Source organism: Vipera berus (genome assembly GCF_964194415.1).
Source record: "Vipera berus genome assembly, chromosome: 1".
Lineage (NCBI taxonomy): Eukaryota > Metazoa > Chordata > Lepidosauria > Squamata > Viperidae > Vipera > Vipera berus.
The window spans coordinates 102505927-102526077 of record NC_138202.1 but is presented as its reverse complement, the minus strand read 5'-3'; the positions used below and the strand labels follow the sequence as shown (position 1 = coordinate 102526077).

The following is a 20151-nucleotide window of genomic DNA, read 5'->3' as shown; positions in this document are numbered from 1 at the left end:
AGACGCACCTCTGCTTCTTACTTGGATATGTTCTAAGAAGCGTTCTCCACCCTATTTAATGAAGATCTCAGCAACGCGGAATTATTACATAACTCGCTTTGTTTATTGGAAAAGCCCGTGTTAAAGTAAAGAGGCGGGACAGAGTAAGAGCAGACTTGGCATTGGCTTAGAAGGACTCCGTGCAACACGTGGCTGGATGTCCCAGTTTCTGAAATTCCACGGGTTAGATTAGAATTTGGAATCCTGACGCCGAGAAGCAAGCGGGAAACAGCGCCAATGGGTGAGAAGAACCGACCAATCCGGCTCGCCGCGGCTTGACAAGCAGTTTCGACATCCTATAAAAAAAGGAGGAACAAGGCAACAGGGCGTTCTGAGCTTGAACTATTGTGTTGACAATTGGCCACTGGCCTGGGAGGGAGAGGGAGAAAGCAATGTGGTCCGAGGGGCTGCTGGTGGGTTTGGTTACTGGCGCTGCTCTCCTCTTCCTCGTGCTGGCCGTGGTGGTGAGGCAGCTGCTGAAGCAGCAGAGACCGGCTGGCTTTCCGCCTGGTCCGGCGGGGCTCCCTCTTATCGGCAGTATCCATTCCCTGGCCGCGGAGCAGCCTCACATCTACATGAAGAGACAAAGTCAGCTGTACGGGCAAGTATGTTTGGAGGGACCTCGGCAGATCAAAAGGGAGCCGTCAGCCTGTTCATACTCGCACCGCAGCCTTTCAGCTTTCTCCTGTCAGGTGCACGCCGCATAGGTTGGACTACAACTCCCATCCCCGCTTATCTTTTGATTTTGCTGGTATGAGTGATGGGAGTTGTTTTGCAGCGTATCGGACGATGCCCGGTTTGGGTTCGCATGTTGGGGAAACCAGGCTGCTGATCTTTATCAGAGTGATTGCTTCTTGTTTGTTATCTCAGGGCAACGAAGTTGAAAACAGTTGTTGCAAGGGCAAGCTTAAAATGAAGGGGGGTGTGTGTGAAAAAGAAGCATAGGTTGTTACAGTATGTCCATGATCTTTGGTACATTTTTACGTTTAGCTGAGGGAGGCGAGGGGCAGAGGGAATTTCAGTAGTACACTCTACGGTCTATATATGATTAACTTGCTGGTTCAGCCAGGACGTAATTCTGACTATATCATTTTATAACTGTGGTACATACATGTAACTTCTTTGTGCTTTGCTTCATTATACTTAACATGAGAGAGGCTTACTAGACTATGGTTTGTTTTGTGTAGCATTTGAATAATGAAACAGAATACTTATAGTCCACTCGTTTCAACAACTTGTCTTCCAAACAGATTTCTCCAGTATAAAGCTAAAACTGTCAGCTTCCAAATTCTCTAGATTTTTTAAAACAAAATCCCATTTTCTTTCAAATCTGTTAAAATATGCAATAAGGATCAAACAGCTTTTCTTCTCTGCTTATGTTTTGAATGGACATTTTAAGCAACCAGTTGAGAGCTGGGATACACAGATGGGAGGGGGAAGTCAAAATAACTTTTTGCTGGAATGTGACAAATAGGAAACTCACTATGGGGATAGTAACCTTAGGCAAACAGAGGATTGGGTGAATAGTGTTTCTAGAAATTATCTGGAATTTGGAAAATATGAATGAGAATACTTGTTAATATATCTTTTATATGCAGCTTTTTCTATTTGTTTCTTAAGATCTTTAGTCTTGACCTTGGAGGCATATCAGCTATTGTACTGAATGGCTATGATACAGTAAAAGAATGCCTTGTTCAGCAAAGTGAAGTTTTTTCAGATAGGCCTTCTCTGCCTTTGTTCAAGAAGCTGACAAAAATGGGAGGTATGTCTGTTGTCATCAGTGATTTTTACAGAAGTTTATTGCATAAGAATTGTCTTGAAATCTGTCTATAATCTTATCTTTTATTCTGAAAAAAGAGTCTTGAATATATGTTCTTTGCACCCTGATTTGAGATGCCATATTAGACAAAAGATGTACAAGCAATGCAAGTTGAGGTTGCTGGAGTCAGAGTTCCCAGGCCAGGGAAGATGACTCTTGACTTGAGTCTCAAATAGGTCCACATATACCAAACAATAGTCTATCCCAAATAAGATTCCCTCACAATGCATACATATCTATGGAACATGTGCATACTAGTGTTACATCCTACTTATCTTTGACATATGATTCTCCAAACTTCATAAGATATATTGAATAAAAGAAAAGCTAGATAATATGAAACCTAACTCACATACTTTTGATTAAAACTAAAACTAAAAGTTAAAATCCAATGGATAGATGGAGACTGAAGATAGACTAGAGAGGGATAAAATGGCAAATTTGTCACCCAAGAACAACCAGGCTATGCTTAGAAAGTAAACTAATCATACATTGTCATTCTGTCTGAGTTCTTTGCATCTTAAACTTTTGGGCTGTCGGGCATAAACAGAAAGGTTTTATGGATTTTTAAGCCAAAATAGCCCAAAGGACAGAAATACCAGAAGGGAAACCAGAAAAAACAAAAAGCCACTGTCTTTAAGAGTAGAGCAAAAGGCAACAAATTGATTTTGTTGTTGTTGTTAGCTGCGAAGTCATGTCCAACCCATCGCGACCCCATGGACAACACTCCTCCAGGCCTTCCTGTCCTCTACCATCTTCTGGAGTCCATTTAAGCTCACGCCTACTGCTTCAGTGACTCCATCCAGCCACCTCATTCTCTGTCGTCCCCTTCTTCTATTGCCCTCGATCTTTCCCAGCATTAGGCTCTTCTCCAGTGAGTCCTTCCTTCTCATTAGGTGGCCAAAGTATTTGAGTTTTAGCTTCAGGATCTGGCCTTCTAAAGAGCAGTCAGGATTGATCTCCTCTAGGACTGACCGGTTTGATCGCCTTGCAGTCCAAGGGACTCGCAGGAGTCTTCTCCAGCACCATAGTTCAAAGGCCTCAATTCTTTGGCGCTCAGCCTTTCTTATGGTCCAACTTTCACTGCCATACATTGCAACTGGGAAGACCATAGCCTTGACTATACGCACTTTTGTTGACAGGGTGATGTCTCTGCTTTTTAGTGTGCTGTCTAGATTTGCCATGGCTTTCCTCCCCAGGAGCAAGCGTCTTTTAATTTCTTGGCTACAGTCACCATCTGCAGTGATCTTGGAGCCCAGGAAAACAAAATCTGTCACTACCTCCATTTCTTCCCCATCTATTTGCCAGGAATTGAGAGGGCCAGATGCCATGATCTTGGTTTTCTTAATGTTAAGTTTCAACCCAAGTTTTGCACTCTCCTTCTTCACCCGCAACAAGAGGCTCTTTAGTTCTTCTTCACTTTCTGCCATTAGAGTGGTATCATCTGCGTATCTTAGGTTGTTGATATTTCTTCCGGCAATCTTAATTCCAACTTTTGATTCATCTAGCCCTGCCTTTCTCATGATGTGCTCTGCATATAAGTTAAATAGGCAGGGCGACAGTATACAGCCTTGCCGGACTCCTTTCCCAATTTTGAACCAATCAGTGGTTCCGTGTCCAGTTCTCACTGTTGCTTCTTGACCCACATATAGGTTTCTCAAGAGACAAATAAGATGGTCTGGTATGCCCATCTGTTTAAGAACTTGCCACAGTTTGTTGTGATCCACACAATCAAATGCTTTAGCATAGTCAATGAAGCAGAAGTAGATGTTTTTCTGGAACTCTCTAGCTTTCTCCATGATCCAGCGTATGTTGGCAATTTGATCTCTACTTCCTCTGCCTCTTCAAAATCCTGCCTGTACTTCTGGTAGTTCTCGATCCACATACTGCTGGAGTCTAGCTTGTAGGATTTTAAGCATAACTTTACTAGCATGAGAAATGAGTGCAATGGTGCGATAGTTTGAACATTCTTTGGCACTGCCTTTCTTTGGAATTGGAATGTAAACTGATCTTTTCCAATCATGTGGTCACTATTGAGTTTTCCAAATTTGCTGGCAAATTGAGTGTAGCACTTTTACTGCATCATCTTTTAAGATTTTGAATAGCTCAGCTGGAATACTGTCACCTCCACTATTTGCAAAGCTTCCTCAGACAGCCATTTTGCTTTCTTGCATTTCTTTTTCTTTGGGATGGTTTTGGTTGCTACATGTTGTACAATGTTGCGAACCTCTGTCCATAGTTCTTCAGGCACTCTGTCTATCAGATCTAATTCCTTAAATCTATTTGTCACCTCTATATTCAACAGGGATATGATTTAATTCATACCTGAGTGGCCTAGTGCTTTCCCCTACTTTCTTCAGTTTAAGCCTAAACTTTGCAATGAAAAGCTCATGGTCTGAGCCACAGTCAGCTCCTGGTCTTGTTTTTACTGACTGTATAGAGCTTCTCCATCTTTGGCTGCAGAGCATGTAGTCAATCTGATTTCTGTGTTGACCGTCTGGTGATGTCCATGTGTAGAGCCGTCTCTTGGGTTGTTGGAAAAGAGTGTTTGCTATGACCATCGTATTCTCTTGACAAAATTCTATCAGCCTGTGCCCTGCTTCATTTTGTACTCCAAGGCGAAACTTGCCTGTTATTCCGCTTAAATTTTGGCTTCCTACTTTAGCATTCCAATCCCCCATGATGATAAGGACATCATTTTTTGGTGTTAGTTCTATAAGGTGCTGTAGGGCTTCATAGAACCGGTCAATTTCATCCTCTTCAGCACTGGTGGTTGGGGCATAGATGTCGATGTTCAGTCTTGTCATCTCTTGTTTGACCATGTCCAGCTTTCCTTGATTCATGGATCTTACATTCCAGGTTCCTATGGAGAAAAAATCTTTACAACATCGGACTTTCCTTTCACCACCAAACACATCTACAGCTGAGCGTCCTTTCGGCTTTGGCCCAGTTGCTTCATTCTTTCTGGCACTACTAGTACTGGCCCTCTGCTCTTCCCCAGTAGCATATTGGACGACTTCTGACCTGAGGGGCTCATCTTACAGCGTCATATCGTTTTGCCTTTTGGTACTGTCCATAGGGTTTTCATGGCAAAGATACTGGAGTGGGTTGCCATTTCCTTCTCCAGTGGATCACATTTTGTCAGAACTCTCTGCTATGACCTGTTCGCCTTGGGTGGCCCTGCACAGCATAGCTCATAGCTTCATTGAATTACGAAGCCTCTTCGCCATGACAAGGCAGTAATCCATGAAGAGGAACAAATTGATAATCATGAAGAAAAAGAAGATCAAAGATGTTGAGGAGAAATGGCAGGAAATCAGAGTCACATACAAGTCACAAAGCTGTAGCAATTGGGCCAGCCCATTACTATGACCAAATCTGCAATCAGTGCTGCATGTGGTATCTTACCATAAGGTTATATAACAACATCAGTGTAGGAACCCTTCTCTAATTAGTCCTCAAGTGAAATCTACTTTTTCTTTTTTTAATAGATGTCAGGTATTTGGCTGGCATCACTGAATTATAATAATGCATGATTTTTAATACTGTTGTCCTCCTGAGTATTATTGATTGGAAGTTTTGTTTCAGGTACATGCATTTTTCCATATGATCCTCTATAGCTTTTTAATTTTTTTAATGGGACTACCTTGTAGATCAGGGGTGTCAAACTGCCGGCCCATAGGCTGGATGCGTCACCACAAAACCACACCCACCCCATTGCTGGCAATGGGGAAAAAGCTCAGATGCATCACGCGATGTCATGTGACGTCATGAGTTTGACATGTCTGTTGTAGATGGTAAGATAGATTATAATTATTTAACAAAAGAGATTTCTTCATTGGAAATGCTCTTTTTGGGGGAATTTTATGGTAAATTTGATATGGTAACTGCTCAAAGATGCCCATTTTCCTATACCCAGAGGTGATGACCTTCTTATAGATACAAAGACAGATAGAAAAAAATTGAGTCATTGAGTAGAATAGTGTGGTTTATGTACTTAATTTCAAACCAAAACATAGAAATTATGTTCCCAGTATTTAGTATTTTGCTACTTTTGGCAAAAAAATTCTGTCTGAAAAATAGAGAAAGGTAATATATGATAAAATAAATTTATAATAAATTATAAGCTTATGAGTTAAATATATCAATATGTTGAATGTTTCAGGTTTACTGAATGCAAGATATGGCAGAGGTTGGACAGAGCATCGCAAATTAGCCGTAACTAGCTTTCGCAATTTTGGATATTGTCAAAAGTCCTTTGAAAGCAAAATAGCTGAAGAGTCGGTTATTTTTCTTGATGCCATTGAAACTTACAAAGGCAAGGCTTTTGATCTAAAGCACTTGATAACAAATGCAGTGTCAAACATTACTAACTTAATTGTTTTTGGAGAACGATTTACCTATGAAGACACTGAATTTCAGCACATGATGGAAATATTCAGTGAAAATATTGAATTGGCTGCAAGCGCTTCAGTATTTTTATACAATGCTTTCCCATGGATTGGTAAGTTGCCCTTTGGAAAACATCAACAACTTTTTAGAAATGCTGCTGAAGTCTATACCTTTTTACTCAACCTTATTCAGCGTTTCTCACAGAACAGGAAACCTCATGCACCTCGACACTTTGTAGATGTATATTTAGATGAAATGGATAAGAATAAAAATGATCCCGAATCTGTATTTTCAATGGAAAATTTAATTTATTCAGTTGGAGAACTCATAATTGCTGGAACAGAAACTACAACAAATGTTTTAAGATGGGCAGTCTTGTTCATGGCTCTTTATCCTAATATTCAAGGTAAGTAATATGCAGTTGTTATGATGAAAAGTTTCCATTCAATGATAACTAAGAACATCATTTTTCTACAACATCTTTTAATACAGTTTTTAACCATACTGTAGCCCACATTCAGATTAAAGATTTGGGTTTCTTTTTTTTCCTAAAATTTCTGAAATTTGGATGATATATTAAAACAGTGGCGTGCCAAGTTATTGCACTGATGAGGTTAGTTTGATGAGAAAATTGGGCTGCTTTGGCCAGTATTGATCAGTTCCTACTAGTATTTTGGGGAGTAAATTGCAATCAATATTATTTGATATAAACTATTGCCCTTGTATGCTGAACTTGACAGATTTTATATACACCTTCTTGCCCTACCTTGACATACAAAATAAATTCTGACAACCACAAAATGGCTGCAATTTGGCTATGTAGGCAATTTTGTATTTCTTTTTTGATATGCTAAGAAGAATGTACAGTACAGAATTATATTACAGAAGGAATATAATCCATAATCAATAGATTATAGAATAAATCTATCAGGAAACAACAAATTTGGTTAAGAGATTATGAAGTATTTAAAACCTTAAAGAAAACCTGTGACTGTTATAAGAGCACAGAGGTGGTATGTTGTCAGATAGTTTTGCTTGTAGGACTAAACAAATGTTGAAAACATAAGTCCCCTTTAAAGTTGTTTACCTTAGTTGGGGGAAAGTATTTGTGGATACCAACCATGCCATGAATTCTGTTTTTAATATTACTAAACAGCATAGTTTTTTTAGACAAGATGTTACCTAGGGATTCCTGTGATATATACAATTACTATATGAAAAATGGTTTGAAACAATTTCTTCTAAATAAAGTTTTTTTATAATAAAATATACAATTTGATATATTTATGAAGTAATAAGAAATTGCTTTTTGAAACGTGTGGAAACTTCTGTTAATAAAAAAATCAAAATAATGAGATAGAAGTGTATCAAACTTACACCACGGACTTAACTACTGTATTAAACAGAATGCCTTTTAATGAAGTAATATGAGAGTAAACGTTGTTTCAGTCCTAAGGTAAAATGTAGAGGAGCTTACACAACCTCTTGTGTAACTCTTTAATTTAGGAACTGGAAGAAAGCTCATAGCTTGATGACATAACACATACTTTGTACTGAAAGATTCCAGGGAATACTCCATGAAATATTCAGTTAAAAGTATCAGGGAGCTGGGGATCAAAAGATCAGAGCCAGATTTCATAGAGAGAATTTATCAATGCAAGAACATAAAACAAGTCTGGAGTCTTTCTGAATTTTGAGCTATTTCTCAGATGCATGATTATATTCCAGATTGATCTACATCGAGTTTATATATACACCTGGGTAGAGAGAAAAAGCTTTGAAAGTAACAGAAACAACAGTCACCCAGTTCTATATAGTCCATAAATGGTCAAGTGACAATCTAAATCAGGGGTGTCAAACTGCCGGCCCATGGGCTGGACGCGTCATCCGGAAGCCGCGCCCACCCCATTGCCGGCAATGGCAAAACTGTCCCGATACATTGCACGACGTCAGGTGACGTCGTGAGTTTGACATGTCTGATCTAAATTTTAAAAAAAACCTTTGTAAATCATATACTGACATTTCAAATGTAGGTACAAATGTTTTGGTGTACACATAATGTAGATGCTCACATACAGTCTAAAAGCTTTTTCTCTTAACAGGACATGTGCATAAAGAAATTGACTTAGTCATTGGTCCCAACAAAACACCAGGCCTAGAAGATAAGTGTAAAATGCCATATACGGAGGCAGTGCTACATGAAATTTTAAGGTTCTGTAATATAGTTCCATTAGGTATTTTTCATGCAACTTCTAAGGATACGGTTGTCCGTGGTTACTCTATCCCTCAAGGCACTACTGTAATCACAAATCTCTATTCTGTACATTTTGATGAAAAATACTGGAGTAATCCTGAAATGTTTTGTCCTGAAAGATTTTTGGACAACTCAGGACAGTTTGTCAAGAAAGAAGCATTTATTCCCTTTTCACTAGGTAAGCATAAAAAAAATGTATCCATAAATCTAGGTGTGATAAAACCTATGAGTAAATATATAATAAGTATGATATAGTGTATATAACAGTAAAATGCTTTAAATGTTCTGCTTTTGATCAATAACTTTCTCTGAAAGGGCAGTTGTTATTATTAATCTTCTTTGAGAAGTAAGAATAATAACTCATAAGTGTTAGTAATGCCTAACTGAACTTGAAAATGTGAAATAAGGTCAGGTCTGCTTAGTAGAAACACATGGAAGACCATCAGGATATTCCAGGGATGAACATTAGACTAAGAAGTTGAAACAAATCACTTTATCATTGCCACAAAAGCTAACTCAAATCAAGAGTCAAGCTTGATTTGAATGGGATTTTATTTTTGCCTTTGCAATGCAAGAAAGCAGTGAAATCTTCATTGGTAAACCTTTCATGCCGTTATCATTGTTTTTATTTGAGCTTGATACACCATGCAAAGGTGCAAAGAATGGAGTTTCTCATAGCTGCTTGGCTGCCTAATGATTTGTAAATCTCCTTTTTCTCTCAGCTTAAGACTTATGCAGAAGATTTCAGTATATTTATTTATCATTAAACAAATTTATATATCAACCCAACTCGCACATAGTGACTTTGGGTGGTGTACAGTAATTAAAAGCCACAATTTAAAATCCTCAAACCCCTCCCACCACCACCACAGCGGCAACAAATACCTCTGAAACCTCTTTTCATAGGCTTCTACTTAGCAATCAGTAGGTGTAATTTTTATCTTCTAAAGGGTTTTTTATGTGTGAAAAAGGGAAAAATGTGTGTCCAGGATTGAACTGGACAGAGGTGGATTAAAGAGGTAGTCTAAGGAGAATGACTTTTTCTACCATTTCAGATCTTACCTTCCTCAGATTTTTTTTCCATTACTTCTTGACTAGCTCTGTTACATGAAATCTTTTAGGGTCTTGTGTCAGGTGTGGTCTTGCTGAGTTAGAAACAGTTAAAAAAATAAATTTTGGACAGCATTAAAAGCAAAGGGAAAAAGAATAAACACTTTGGAATTGCCTGAGTTTTTCTCGTGTATGTGTGTGATCATATGGAGAAATACAAACATTTTAAAGATTAATATTCAGTGTTCTTATCCAGAATGTATGTTGTTGTTAGTTGCGAAGTCGTGTCCGACCCATCGCGACCCTATGGACAATGTTCCTCCAGGCCTTCCTGTCCTCTACCATCTTCTGGAGTCCATTTAAGCTCTCACCTACTGCTTCAGTGACTCCATCCAGCCACCTCATTCTCTGTCGTCCCCTTCTTCTCTTGCCCTCAATCTTTCCCAGCATTAGGCTCTTCTCCAGTGAGTCCTTCCTTCTCATTAGGTGGCCAAAGTATTTGAGTTTTAGCTTCAGGATCTGGCCTTCTAAAGAGCAGTCAGGGTTGATCTTCTCTAGGACTGACCGATTTGATCACCTTGCAGTCCAAGGGACTCGCAGGAGTCTTCTCCAGCACCAGAGCTCAAAGGCCTCAATTCTTTGGCGCTCAGCCTTTCTTATGGTCCAACTTTCACTGCCATACATTGCAACTGGGAAGACCATAGCCTTGACTATACACACTTTTGTTGACAGGGTGATGTCTCTGCTTTTTAGTGTGCTGTCTAGATTTGCCATGGCTTTCCTCCCCAGGAGCAAGCGTCTTTTAATTTCTTGGCTACAGTCCCCATCTGCAGTGATCTTGGAACCCAGGAAACGTATAGATAAAAGTAATAATCCAGGGAAATGTTTGTTAATAGTTCTAACAAATGGCAAAGACTTACAGTTTTTCAAAGTAGCTGTTTTATCAGTTTTTCAGCCACAGCAATTTTCTATGTTTTCAAGAAATTCCTCTTTTTGAATGAAGTATATTTTAACTTCCCAGAATTTTATGATAAGAGCTTGTCAGTTAACAATGGGAATTGAATCGCTTTCTTAATGTTACATATTTATGTGATTGATAAAACATCAGCTGGATTTATTATGGGGGGAAAAATCAAACCAAATATGAACAACTTAACTGGTGCATCCCCTCGAAAGATGCAATATGTACCAAAGTGCTTACAAATGATCACAAATACAATCTAGAAGGATTGCTGAAATTACTGTATAAAAACTTTAAAGTACTGTGTCACTGATGGATTTTCTTCATAGTGAATTGTCAGTGACTTGCTGAACTAGATACGATGAACAAATTCTATACTATAAGTTCTATACTTTACTATATAATTCTGGATGGGGTTGCACTATCCCAAACAGACTTGGTGCACAATCTGGGGGTCTCCTGGTTTTAATGAGTTTTATATATTGACAAAGACATGAATGGAATTTTTCTTACTTGAAATATGTTACCCTCCTTTTAAATAACAAGTCTCTATGCATAATTCTATAAAATCTCATTTTTTCCCCTTATATTGAAGAACCTTATATTGATGAAAGAGGATTGAGGAATTAAAAGAGGTGAAAAGATGGGTATCAAACCTAGCTTACACCTTTCCTAAATGTTTAAGATTTGAGATAATGTATTATATAGTAAGAAGTTCAGTGCAAATTCATTTTGTGTTCATTGAATGTTATTTAAATATGTAGTTATATGTATTAAATGTCTCAGTTGAAAGACACCTGGGATTTACAGTTACCAGAAGGAGAAATATTTGAATCTTCCTGCAATGGGTACACTAATTTAAATTAGTTGAATTCTACTGGACTACTGTATAAGCATAATGTGTCCCTTGCAGGAGAAATCTATCCTTAAAAAGCCCTGTTTAGCATCTTCTACCTTAATGATGAGTTTATTTTGATTTTTTTAAATTCATCTTTGGAAAGCACTTCCAAATTTAGTACCTGAGAAGCATGTCTATGAAAATTAATTCTGTTTTTTAAAAATAAGGAATATATAAATTTAAATTATACCTAATTTAAAAATCAGTAATTATTTACTCAAAAACATGATTTTGTTGATCTATTTTCATTGTAGAGTAACGCTTAAACATACATAGATTCAAACTGTAAATACATGCTGTATTTGCCATAGATCAATTTATTATCAGTGTGGTTTTTTTAAAATGGGCCTCTATTTATGTTTTGCTTTATTTCATATGTAGTCCTTGATTTAAAAAAACAACAATTAAACCTTGTTACTTTCTCTGTCTTCCCATCTCTCAGGACGAAGACACTGCTTAGGAGAGCAACTGGCCAGAATGGAAATGTTTATATTTTTTACTGCATTACTTCAAAGATTTCATCTACATTTTCCTAGTGCTTTGGTTCCAAACCTTAAGCCAAAACTTGGCATGACACTGCAACCTCATCCGTACCTCATCTGTGCAGAGAGACGATATTAAATATTACCACGATGGCCACAGAGGCATGGGGAAATGATGAGATGCTACATACAGTACATACAGTATTCTGTGCTTTTGCCTAAATGAACTGATTTCTGACCTATTCTTATAAAAACATCATAAACAAGCTTTCTGAAAAGCTAAACAGGAAGAAAAGAGTTTTTAAAACTTTCTTGGAGTGAGAAATGGAGTAAAGTCTAATCTAATCTAGTCTGATCTAATTTAACTATTTAAGTCACGTAAGGGGTGACTTCTACTGCCTTTCTTGGAAGGTTGGAACCCACTGGAAATCCTGAGTAAAGTAAGCATGACTAGATAAGCTAAATTTACTTTATTGCAAGGCTGCGTTAACAGAATCTTACAAGTCTGAAGGTACAAACTTCCAGCCACTTTTAACCATCTGATAAAAAAAATTACATTTTCCCCCTCTTACCATTAACCTCCTGAGGGCTCCACCCTCTCCTGTCTGATTGTTTCTTAGGCAGCATCTCTTTCACTTGTCCCCCAAGGGTCATCCACACATTCCATTACAAAAACTGAACACATCTAACACCTTTATAAACCTTTCAGTCTTGTTATCTTCTTACTTCATCATCCAAAGATCAGCTAATTAAACTGTTCGCAGAGTGGCTACACCCTCAGCCAAGTAAACCAGTTCGAATTATTTCAGACTGTATAGACCAGGGGTCCCCAACCCCTGGTCTGTGGACCAGTACCGGGCCACGGCATGCCAGCAACCAGGCCACACAAACAAGCAAAGCCTCACCCGTGGGATCCAGGCAGCACACAAAAACATGTGCCCTCTGGTCCGCGGAAAAACCTCTCTCCACGGAACTGGTCCCTGCTGCCCAAAAGGTTGGGGACCTCTGGTATAGACTGTTTCCCTTCAGGCATACAAGATCTGTAGACTCTGATTCTGAATTAGCTGGATGGAACAAGTAAGTAAATATAAAGTATTGGAAGTTATCCAAGCATATGTTGTACAAAGGGGTTCTGATGCTCTCTGAGCTTGGTTGTTTTCTTACTGACCTTTCATTACTCAAACTAGGTAACATCAGTGCTGGCAGGGAGTGGGGTTTGTTCCCATGTTATAGTGGCTCTGTAAGTGTTGGGAGTGGTCTGGGTAGTTGTTACTGTTAGCTTGTTTGGCAGTTCCTTGATAGGGGTATTGCCGTGCTCTCAATATAAATTGAAACCAAACCCCATTCCTTACTAGCACTAAAGTTATATACCAGTAGTTTGGGTAATGAAATGTCTGCAAGAAAGCTACTAAGCTCAGAAAGCACAAAGGACCCCTCGTTTCAACCCTGAGGTACAAATATTCTCCTTTATTGGTAGTATATCCTGTATGCCTATCTTTTATTTTTATGTTGATGCTCTGCTATTAAAAACACTGTAATACAACTAGTTAACTCTTAAAGATAAAATGGCAATAATGTTCAGAATCTTGCAGCTTGGACCTCTTTCATAAATAAAAGAAAGATTTGTTTTATATGGGATATTTATTAAATACATATAAAGGAGTATTAGAAGGAAGAATAATTTCTTATGAGACTATTTTAAATATATCACAATGTATCTCACTCCCTTTTTTGTAAAATAAATGGAGCAATAGTAGAAGAAAACATTAAGTTGACACACTTAATGATTGGTTGAAATACCATTAAAGCATGTATGTGTGGTTTTTCATTGCTTGTGCTTCACCAAAAAGAAAAAAAAAGTGAAAGAAGAAAATTTGAAAAGTATGACATTTTTGAGTATATGTGCAGGACAGCCTACATCTAAATTATATGAAGTTCTTTTGAGGATTAGAATTCAATTTTCTCTGTGCACCCGATAGGTAATATTCATTTATAATAAAAAGCAAAGACACTGGAACTGAGGGGGGAAAATGCTGATTTTTCAGTTGAAACAATTATTCTATAGTATCATTTTTTACAAGTTGCTCTTTCCCTGAAATGAGAAAGTGGCACTTCTAACTTGCCAAGGGTTTATCCAAAAAAAGAGAAGAAGCAAATGAGATCTTCCAGTGACAAAGCATGCCTTCTTTCTTACCCCATTCCTTCATAATATTGTCTTGCATAAACACACTCCCAACAGCCCACCAGGCATCTCTCTTTTAGAAAATGGGAGAAAATTATTCCCCCCCCAAGCAATCAAATAGGACGAGTTGACTGCACATTAGAAAGTTTGAATTGGTGCCAGTTTTTAATTTTTAATGTGTTTAGTTTTAATCTGGTTATTATGCTGTTTTAACTTTTGGTGAGTAGCCATCCAGGGTTTAAAATGCTGTAAACAAACAAAATAAAATTGTAATGATATGGGTTCACAAAAGAATGTATGCGGCTTCTGTTGGGTTTTTTTTTTCAGATTTTGTACGCACTCTCAGTAGTAACTTTTTAAGTTTAATGCATTCAAGGCAATAGCTGGTAAGCATAAATGAAGGATTTCGCCTGAGTAATTTCACAGCTGGTGGTGGTGGTACTTTGGAATGCAGCCATGATTAAAAGGATGCGCACAGAAGTATTTATTATAATAGTTTTCATTTAAACAAATGTAATTAGTTTTACCCCCTTATCTTGAGTCTGTCTATGGCTTTTAGAAAGTTTTCTTTGAAGGTAAACAGGCTTAATTTAAGGCTAAAGCCTTTTGCAATTGCTGGAGCCTTTCAGTCCTGGATTGCAACATTGTGACACGTGACACGCCTGAGGCAGCTTAAAGAGAAAAAAAACCCTGTTTATTCTGGGAGGGTTTTGTGAGCCTTTCTTGCTTTGCACTTGATTCCTGCGTCTTTAAGGGTACAGAGAAGGGATTGGGGGGGGGTGCATTCTTACTTCACTGTGGAAGGAAAGCTCAGAAGGCAGGGAGGAAGAAGAGGAGAGGGAGAGAAGAAGGGTGGTGCATATTAATAAACATGGATAAATTCATCATAGATTTGTCAGTGCAAAGGAAAAGTGTTTTAGCAAAGGAACCGCCTCCGAAGAAATTAAAACTGGTACCCTTTTCCTTTTTTTCCCTACAGTTTGTAATATTTTATTATAGAATAAAATACAAAAATACAAAAGCAAATAGTAGGACACAGTGGGAGGAAAAAGGGGGGGAGTGAGGGGGAGAAGGGAAAAAAACACTTCCTCTGTTTCAGTAGAAGGAAGCGTTAACATTGAACCTCAACTTTTTACTTTTCCATAATATTATAAACTAGCCATTTCTATAACAACAAATGAATCTAATCAGTAAAACCCAAAATCCATCCCCCCCCTTTTTAAGTCATCAAGTTTTTGACACCTTGCTAAGCACTGGTGGTACTCGAATATTGTCATGTCCTAAAAGTGGTACAATCTGTGAAAAGGTTGAAAAGCCCTGCTCTAAGCATTGTTGGAAAAAACCAGCAAAAATAGTTTCATGAACTTTTATGAACTCTAATGGGATTTTAAAAACCTACCCAGTGTATATTAATGGGTAGCTATTAATATTAAGATATGGGTAATTATTAATATTTATACCCATAATATAATGAGTAGCTATTAATGTTACAGCTATTAATGTTGTTAATAAAATTAAGATTATCATACCAGGGAAGCATGACATTTTGTTTCCCCAGTACAATAGTTTCATTAAGTGCTATCTTCCTGATGAAGATGAACTTTTAAAAGATTAACTCTCTTTTATGGCATTAATATTAAAAATGGCAAGTCTTGAGGGCTAGAAAAAGAGGTGGATGAGGACATTTTGGCTAACATCCAGACTATACCATCTCTGTGTCACCAATTTTCCTTGACCAAGTCAAATCCATTACAATAATTGAAGACACCAAGAGAAGAACTTATATATGAATAACTATTTTTTTCTGACCATTATAACGAATTCTCCCTACCATATAACCAACAAAAAACTGATAGGAAACAAAATCATATGATCATGCTGATGTATATAAGGTGAATCACCCTCTCAACCAGTGACAACAATGTATAACAGCTGACTACTGGCTTTGAGCCAGGGAAAGACAAATTGGTTCCTTAAAGCAGAAAGCCAAGCATCTGACCGTATCCAGCTGTATACAATTTTGCATCCAAAAAACATTTCTCCACCATGCTTGTTTATTAGAATAATTGTGGTTAAGAAACCATCTGCATCCATCTTGATGTGAAAAATTTGATCTTTGAATTATGACCCTTGACAGAGAAACATTATGCCATATAATCCACCTAATGCAGACATGTCAAACTCGCAATGTCACATGACGTTGCGCAATGTATCGGGACGGTTTTGCCATTGCCAGCAATGGGGTGGGTGCGGCTTCTGGATGACGCATCTGGCCCGTGGGCCGGCAGTTTGACACCCCTGATCTAACGCCTAGTCCTCTGCTAAATCTGAGAATCAAAGGGATCCTATCATTTAAGTGTCTATATATATGCATGTTGCAGCTTAAACAATAGTTTTGTGAACTTCTATGAAGTTTCTTAGTAGCATGAATGCTAAACATTTTAAAATGAGCAACCATTTAACAAAACTTATAAGTCAGGAAACATGATTAATATTAATATAGTCAAAAAATTGATTTTTTTCCATTGCAGAACTGAACAATTAAATTTAAGTTTCGCACACATACACACACATTTGCAAACTCATACCTGTGTTTCCCTGAAAATAAGACCGAGTCTTATATTAATTTTTGCTCCAAAAGACCCATTAGGGCTTATTTTGTGGTTAGGTCTTATTTTTGGGAAAATGCGGTACTAAATACATACATCTGGCTGATGATTTTAACTGGTGCTTATTTTTGGGGTGGGGCTTACATTACAAGCATCCTGAAAAATTACGTTAGGGCTTATTTTCTGGTTGGGTCTTATTTTGGGGGAAACATGGTAGTTGGCAGTGGCCACCTATAAAGACACTATTAAAATTAGGATAAACTGGAGCCTAGTAATTTTTGTATCATATAACTGTCCTGTTGATAAAACATCTAAGCTGTGCTGTTTTTTTTATAATTTAACTAAATAAGTCACAATAAGATTTCCCCATCACACTAATCCATAAACTTTACATACTAATTATATTAGGTTCACATGATGAACTAAGTCACAAACAAGTTATCCTATTTTGTATGTTGTGTGAACTGTATGTTTTGTATTATGCACAGATATAATAAAAAATATTTAAAAAAAACAATAGGTGCCAATTTAGCAATCCTATTTCTAGATCAGACATGTCAAACTCGCGACATCACATGACGTTACATGATGTATCGGAACTTTTCCCCCATTGCCGGCAATGGGATGGGGGCGGTTTCCTCGTGACGCGTCCGGCCTGTGGCCTGGCAGTTTGACATCCCTGTTCTAGATAGTTACACATGCAGGGGTGGAGGGTAAATGATGACATGCCATTGTGATTTCCTGATACAAAGGACAAGATATGTGGCCAGCTGTAGCTGTCATGATGCAAGTACTAAGTTGAATCTTTTGGGCAATGGTGTCATAACACGTATGTTCATTTGTTGTCATCACGACTTGCTACAGACACCACTGTGGGTTTCCTTAACCAATAAACAAGCCAAGATAAACTCAGCTTCCTTTTGCCTGGCATAAAACTATAAGTCTTGGTCTTCAAAATAGAGCAGTCTGGTAATTTCTAGTCTGACGCTCCATAATGGACACCTTTCAAGGCAGGGGCCTCAGTTATTTTGATTACAGCAGAGCCAAAGAAATGCACTTCCTGATCTCATCTAGCAGTGAGTGATTCTGAGGATAAGACTGATCAGAGGAGATGAGTCAAAAGTCTGAGTCATTCTGTCTTTTGGCAGCATTACTGGAACACAGGGAAAGCACAATGAGAGTGGTAGGGGGACTTTCTAAAACATTTCACACTGTGTGTATCCGTATTTAATGCATCAGTCTAAATAATAATGATAATGTAGAAGTTTGGGTGATACTTTCATTTATTCCTCCATAAATGCAAACTGTTTCCCTTTAATGAGCTTCCATTAAAATAGGTTCAGTACTTTTCCCCAGCTTTTGGAATAGTTCAGTTGGAAATAGGATTTGTGATACTTCCGATTGACAAAACGTACTGCAAGCTTGAACTTGGTCATGAAATCTTAAAATGCTTTGTAGGCATTTAAAAGGTGCTTAAAACATTTTCAAAACAAACATGATTTTAACTTATTTTTATTCATTTTAATTGATATTGTTTACACTTATATTGTACGGTTGACCATTAGGGGACTAGAGTCATTAGCAGTATAATGAGCGAATATATGTGTATAATGTGCTTGTGTGTGATTCACAAGGATCATGGGTGAGAGACCTATCTATGGAAGCCCAGCAGAAAATCTGGAAAACCACACTTCTTTGTTTTCTTCTCCAGTCACTATCCTAGCATTCCTTTTAGTGGCTCAGCAGCGGATCCTTTCATCGTACTTTTATTTTTGTATGTTTTGGAGGTTGAGAGCCAAGTGGAGGTAGACTCTCACCAGATGGGATAAAGGAAACCTAGTTCTTTTCTTTGCAGGAATTTGGCCATGGGCGGTGGGTGGTATGCTACCTATCCAAGAGCAGTGAGCGGCTTCAAATTTGTGTACAGCACACAAACCTACAGTATGTTGCAATAAGTAACCCTTAAAACAAGCCATGGTTTCAAATTGTGGTTAAAATTCTCAGCCTGAAGTAAGTTTGAGTGACACACTGTTCTTCTTATTCCTGGATGTGTCATGTTAGCCTTGAGGAACACAAGTGACTCAGGGACACACTTGCCAACTTTGTGAATAAGCAAAAGCAGTCTTTCTGCTCAACAATGGCCTCCTTGTGGAAGTTTCATAAACAGTGCCAACAAACTTGAGAGCTACTGTGATATACTGATTCAGAAGTTATTTCAGGACTGGGGAGAGTCAGCCTCTGGACTACCCTACTAACCTTTTGGTAGTTTCTTTCTTTCACTCCAACTCATGTCAAAGGGTTATTGTGGGCAAACATAGAAGGAGGACTATGTCCAGTGCCCTTAATTCCTGAAAGAAAGGCACCAAATCTAATAGATAAATATCCAAAGTTGATGTTTACTGCAGCATGAATTCCAGTGGGGTTTGCAGTTCAATTGTCTGAGAGCCCAAGTGAAAGAACCAAATACATCATACTTTATCACTTTATCAACTGCTCCTCTTACAAATCAAATGTAAGTCAATAATAACTATGATCTCAACATTTAGGCCACATAGAAATAAAAGACATGTTAAAAATCACGAAAAGTAAAAAAATAATGGTACTATGATATCTACTGTACGTTGAATTTCAGACAAATTATTTATCTTTTAAAATATTTTATTGAAAAAATTTGCAAAATTCATTTTAAACAAAAATATTCTGTGAAATCAAGGTAAATTAAGCCATTCTTTAGGACACAAATATATAGTTGTCATTTCTTTGGCAAAAAGATTTTTTGCTATTTTAAAGTATGTCTTTAAAATAGTTTCAGCAGAGTCCCTAGAATCAACTCTATAAAAGCCGGAAAGAAATCTGATTCCATTCAATTTTATTTCAGCTCAGTCATGATAAAATCTCTGTTTCATTAGGTTTTAACTGAAAATGATTATTAGTAATTTGGAAAATAATCAATCTAGACTAGAAATATGAGGTGGAGATGGGTTTCAAAAGCCCTTCAGAAATTACTTAGTGTGAAAAAAATAGTGCAATCCTCTATAGCAGGGGTGTCAAATTCGCAATGACACGTGACGTGTTGCGATGTATCGCAACTTTTTTGCCATTGCTGGGAATGGGGTGGGCGCGGTTTCACTATGATGCATCCGACCCGCAGGCCGGCAGTTTGACACCCCTGCTCTATAGGGATACAAAATGTTCTTGAAACCATGAAGGGAGCCTGGAACAGAGAACAGAGAAAGTATAGTGCATCTGGAATTAAACATAATCTGTTCCCACTATTATTGTAGACATATATTTTAGTCTCTAATAGATGACATGGATGGGAAGCCCTGCCTTCCTCCATATATGAGATGTCAGCTGTGGCTGCCAACATTTTCCCTATCTACAAATAGGTCGAGGTGGCTGAAATCCACACTGAAGCATAACTAAAAACTGGAAGGCAGCACAATAAAGATGGAGATCCTGAAC

The 20151-nt window shown here is 37.9% G+C and overlaps 1 protein-coding gene across 1 annotated transcript; it reads left to right on the top strand.

Annotated features, from left to right (window-relative positions):
* The first annotated feature begins 401 nt into the window (after nucleotides 1-401).
* On the top strand, nucleotides 402-13394 carry CYP2R1 (cytochrome P450 family 2 subfamily R member 1). The gene is made up of 5 exons (XM_081315000.1): nucleotides 402-644; nucleotides 1660-1801; nucleotides 6024-6656; nucleotides 8353-8682; nucleotides 11856-13394. The coding sequence occupies exons 1-5, from the start codon at nucleotides 432-434 to the stop codon at nucleotides 12032-12034; spliced, it is 1497 nt and encodes a 498-aa protein (XP_081171126.1). The 5' UTR covers nucleotides 402-431; the 3' UTR covers nucleotides 12035-13394.
* The last annotated feature ends 6757 nt before the right edge of the window (nucleotides 13395-20151 follow it).

What these genes read in the sequence shown, in the direction of transcription:
- CYP2R1 (XM_081315000.1), top strand. Translation starts at nt 432, where the DNA reads ATGTGGTCCGAGGGGCTGCTGGTGGGTTTGGTTACTGGCGCTGCTCTC. An exon ending in AAAGTCAGCTGTACGGGCAA is followed by an intron (nt 645 to 1,659) that starts GTATGTTTGGAG and finishes TTGTTTCTTAAG; the next exon opens with ATCTTTAGTCTTGACCTTGG. An exon ending in TCTTTATCCTAATATTCAAG is followed by an intron (nt 6,657 to 8,352) that starts GTAAGTAATATG and finishes TTCTCTTAACAG; the next exon opens with GACATGTGCATAAAGAAATT.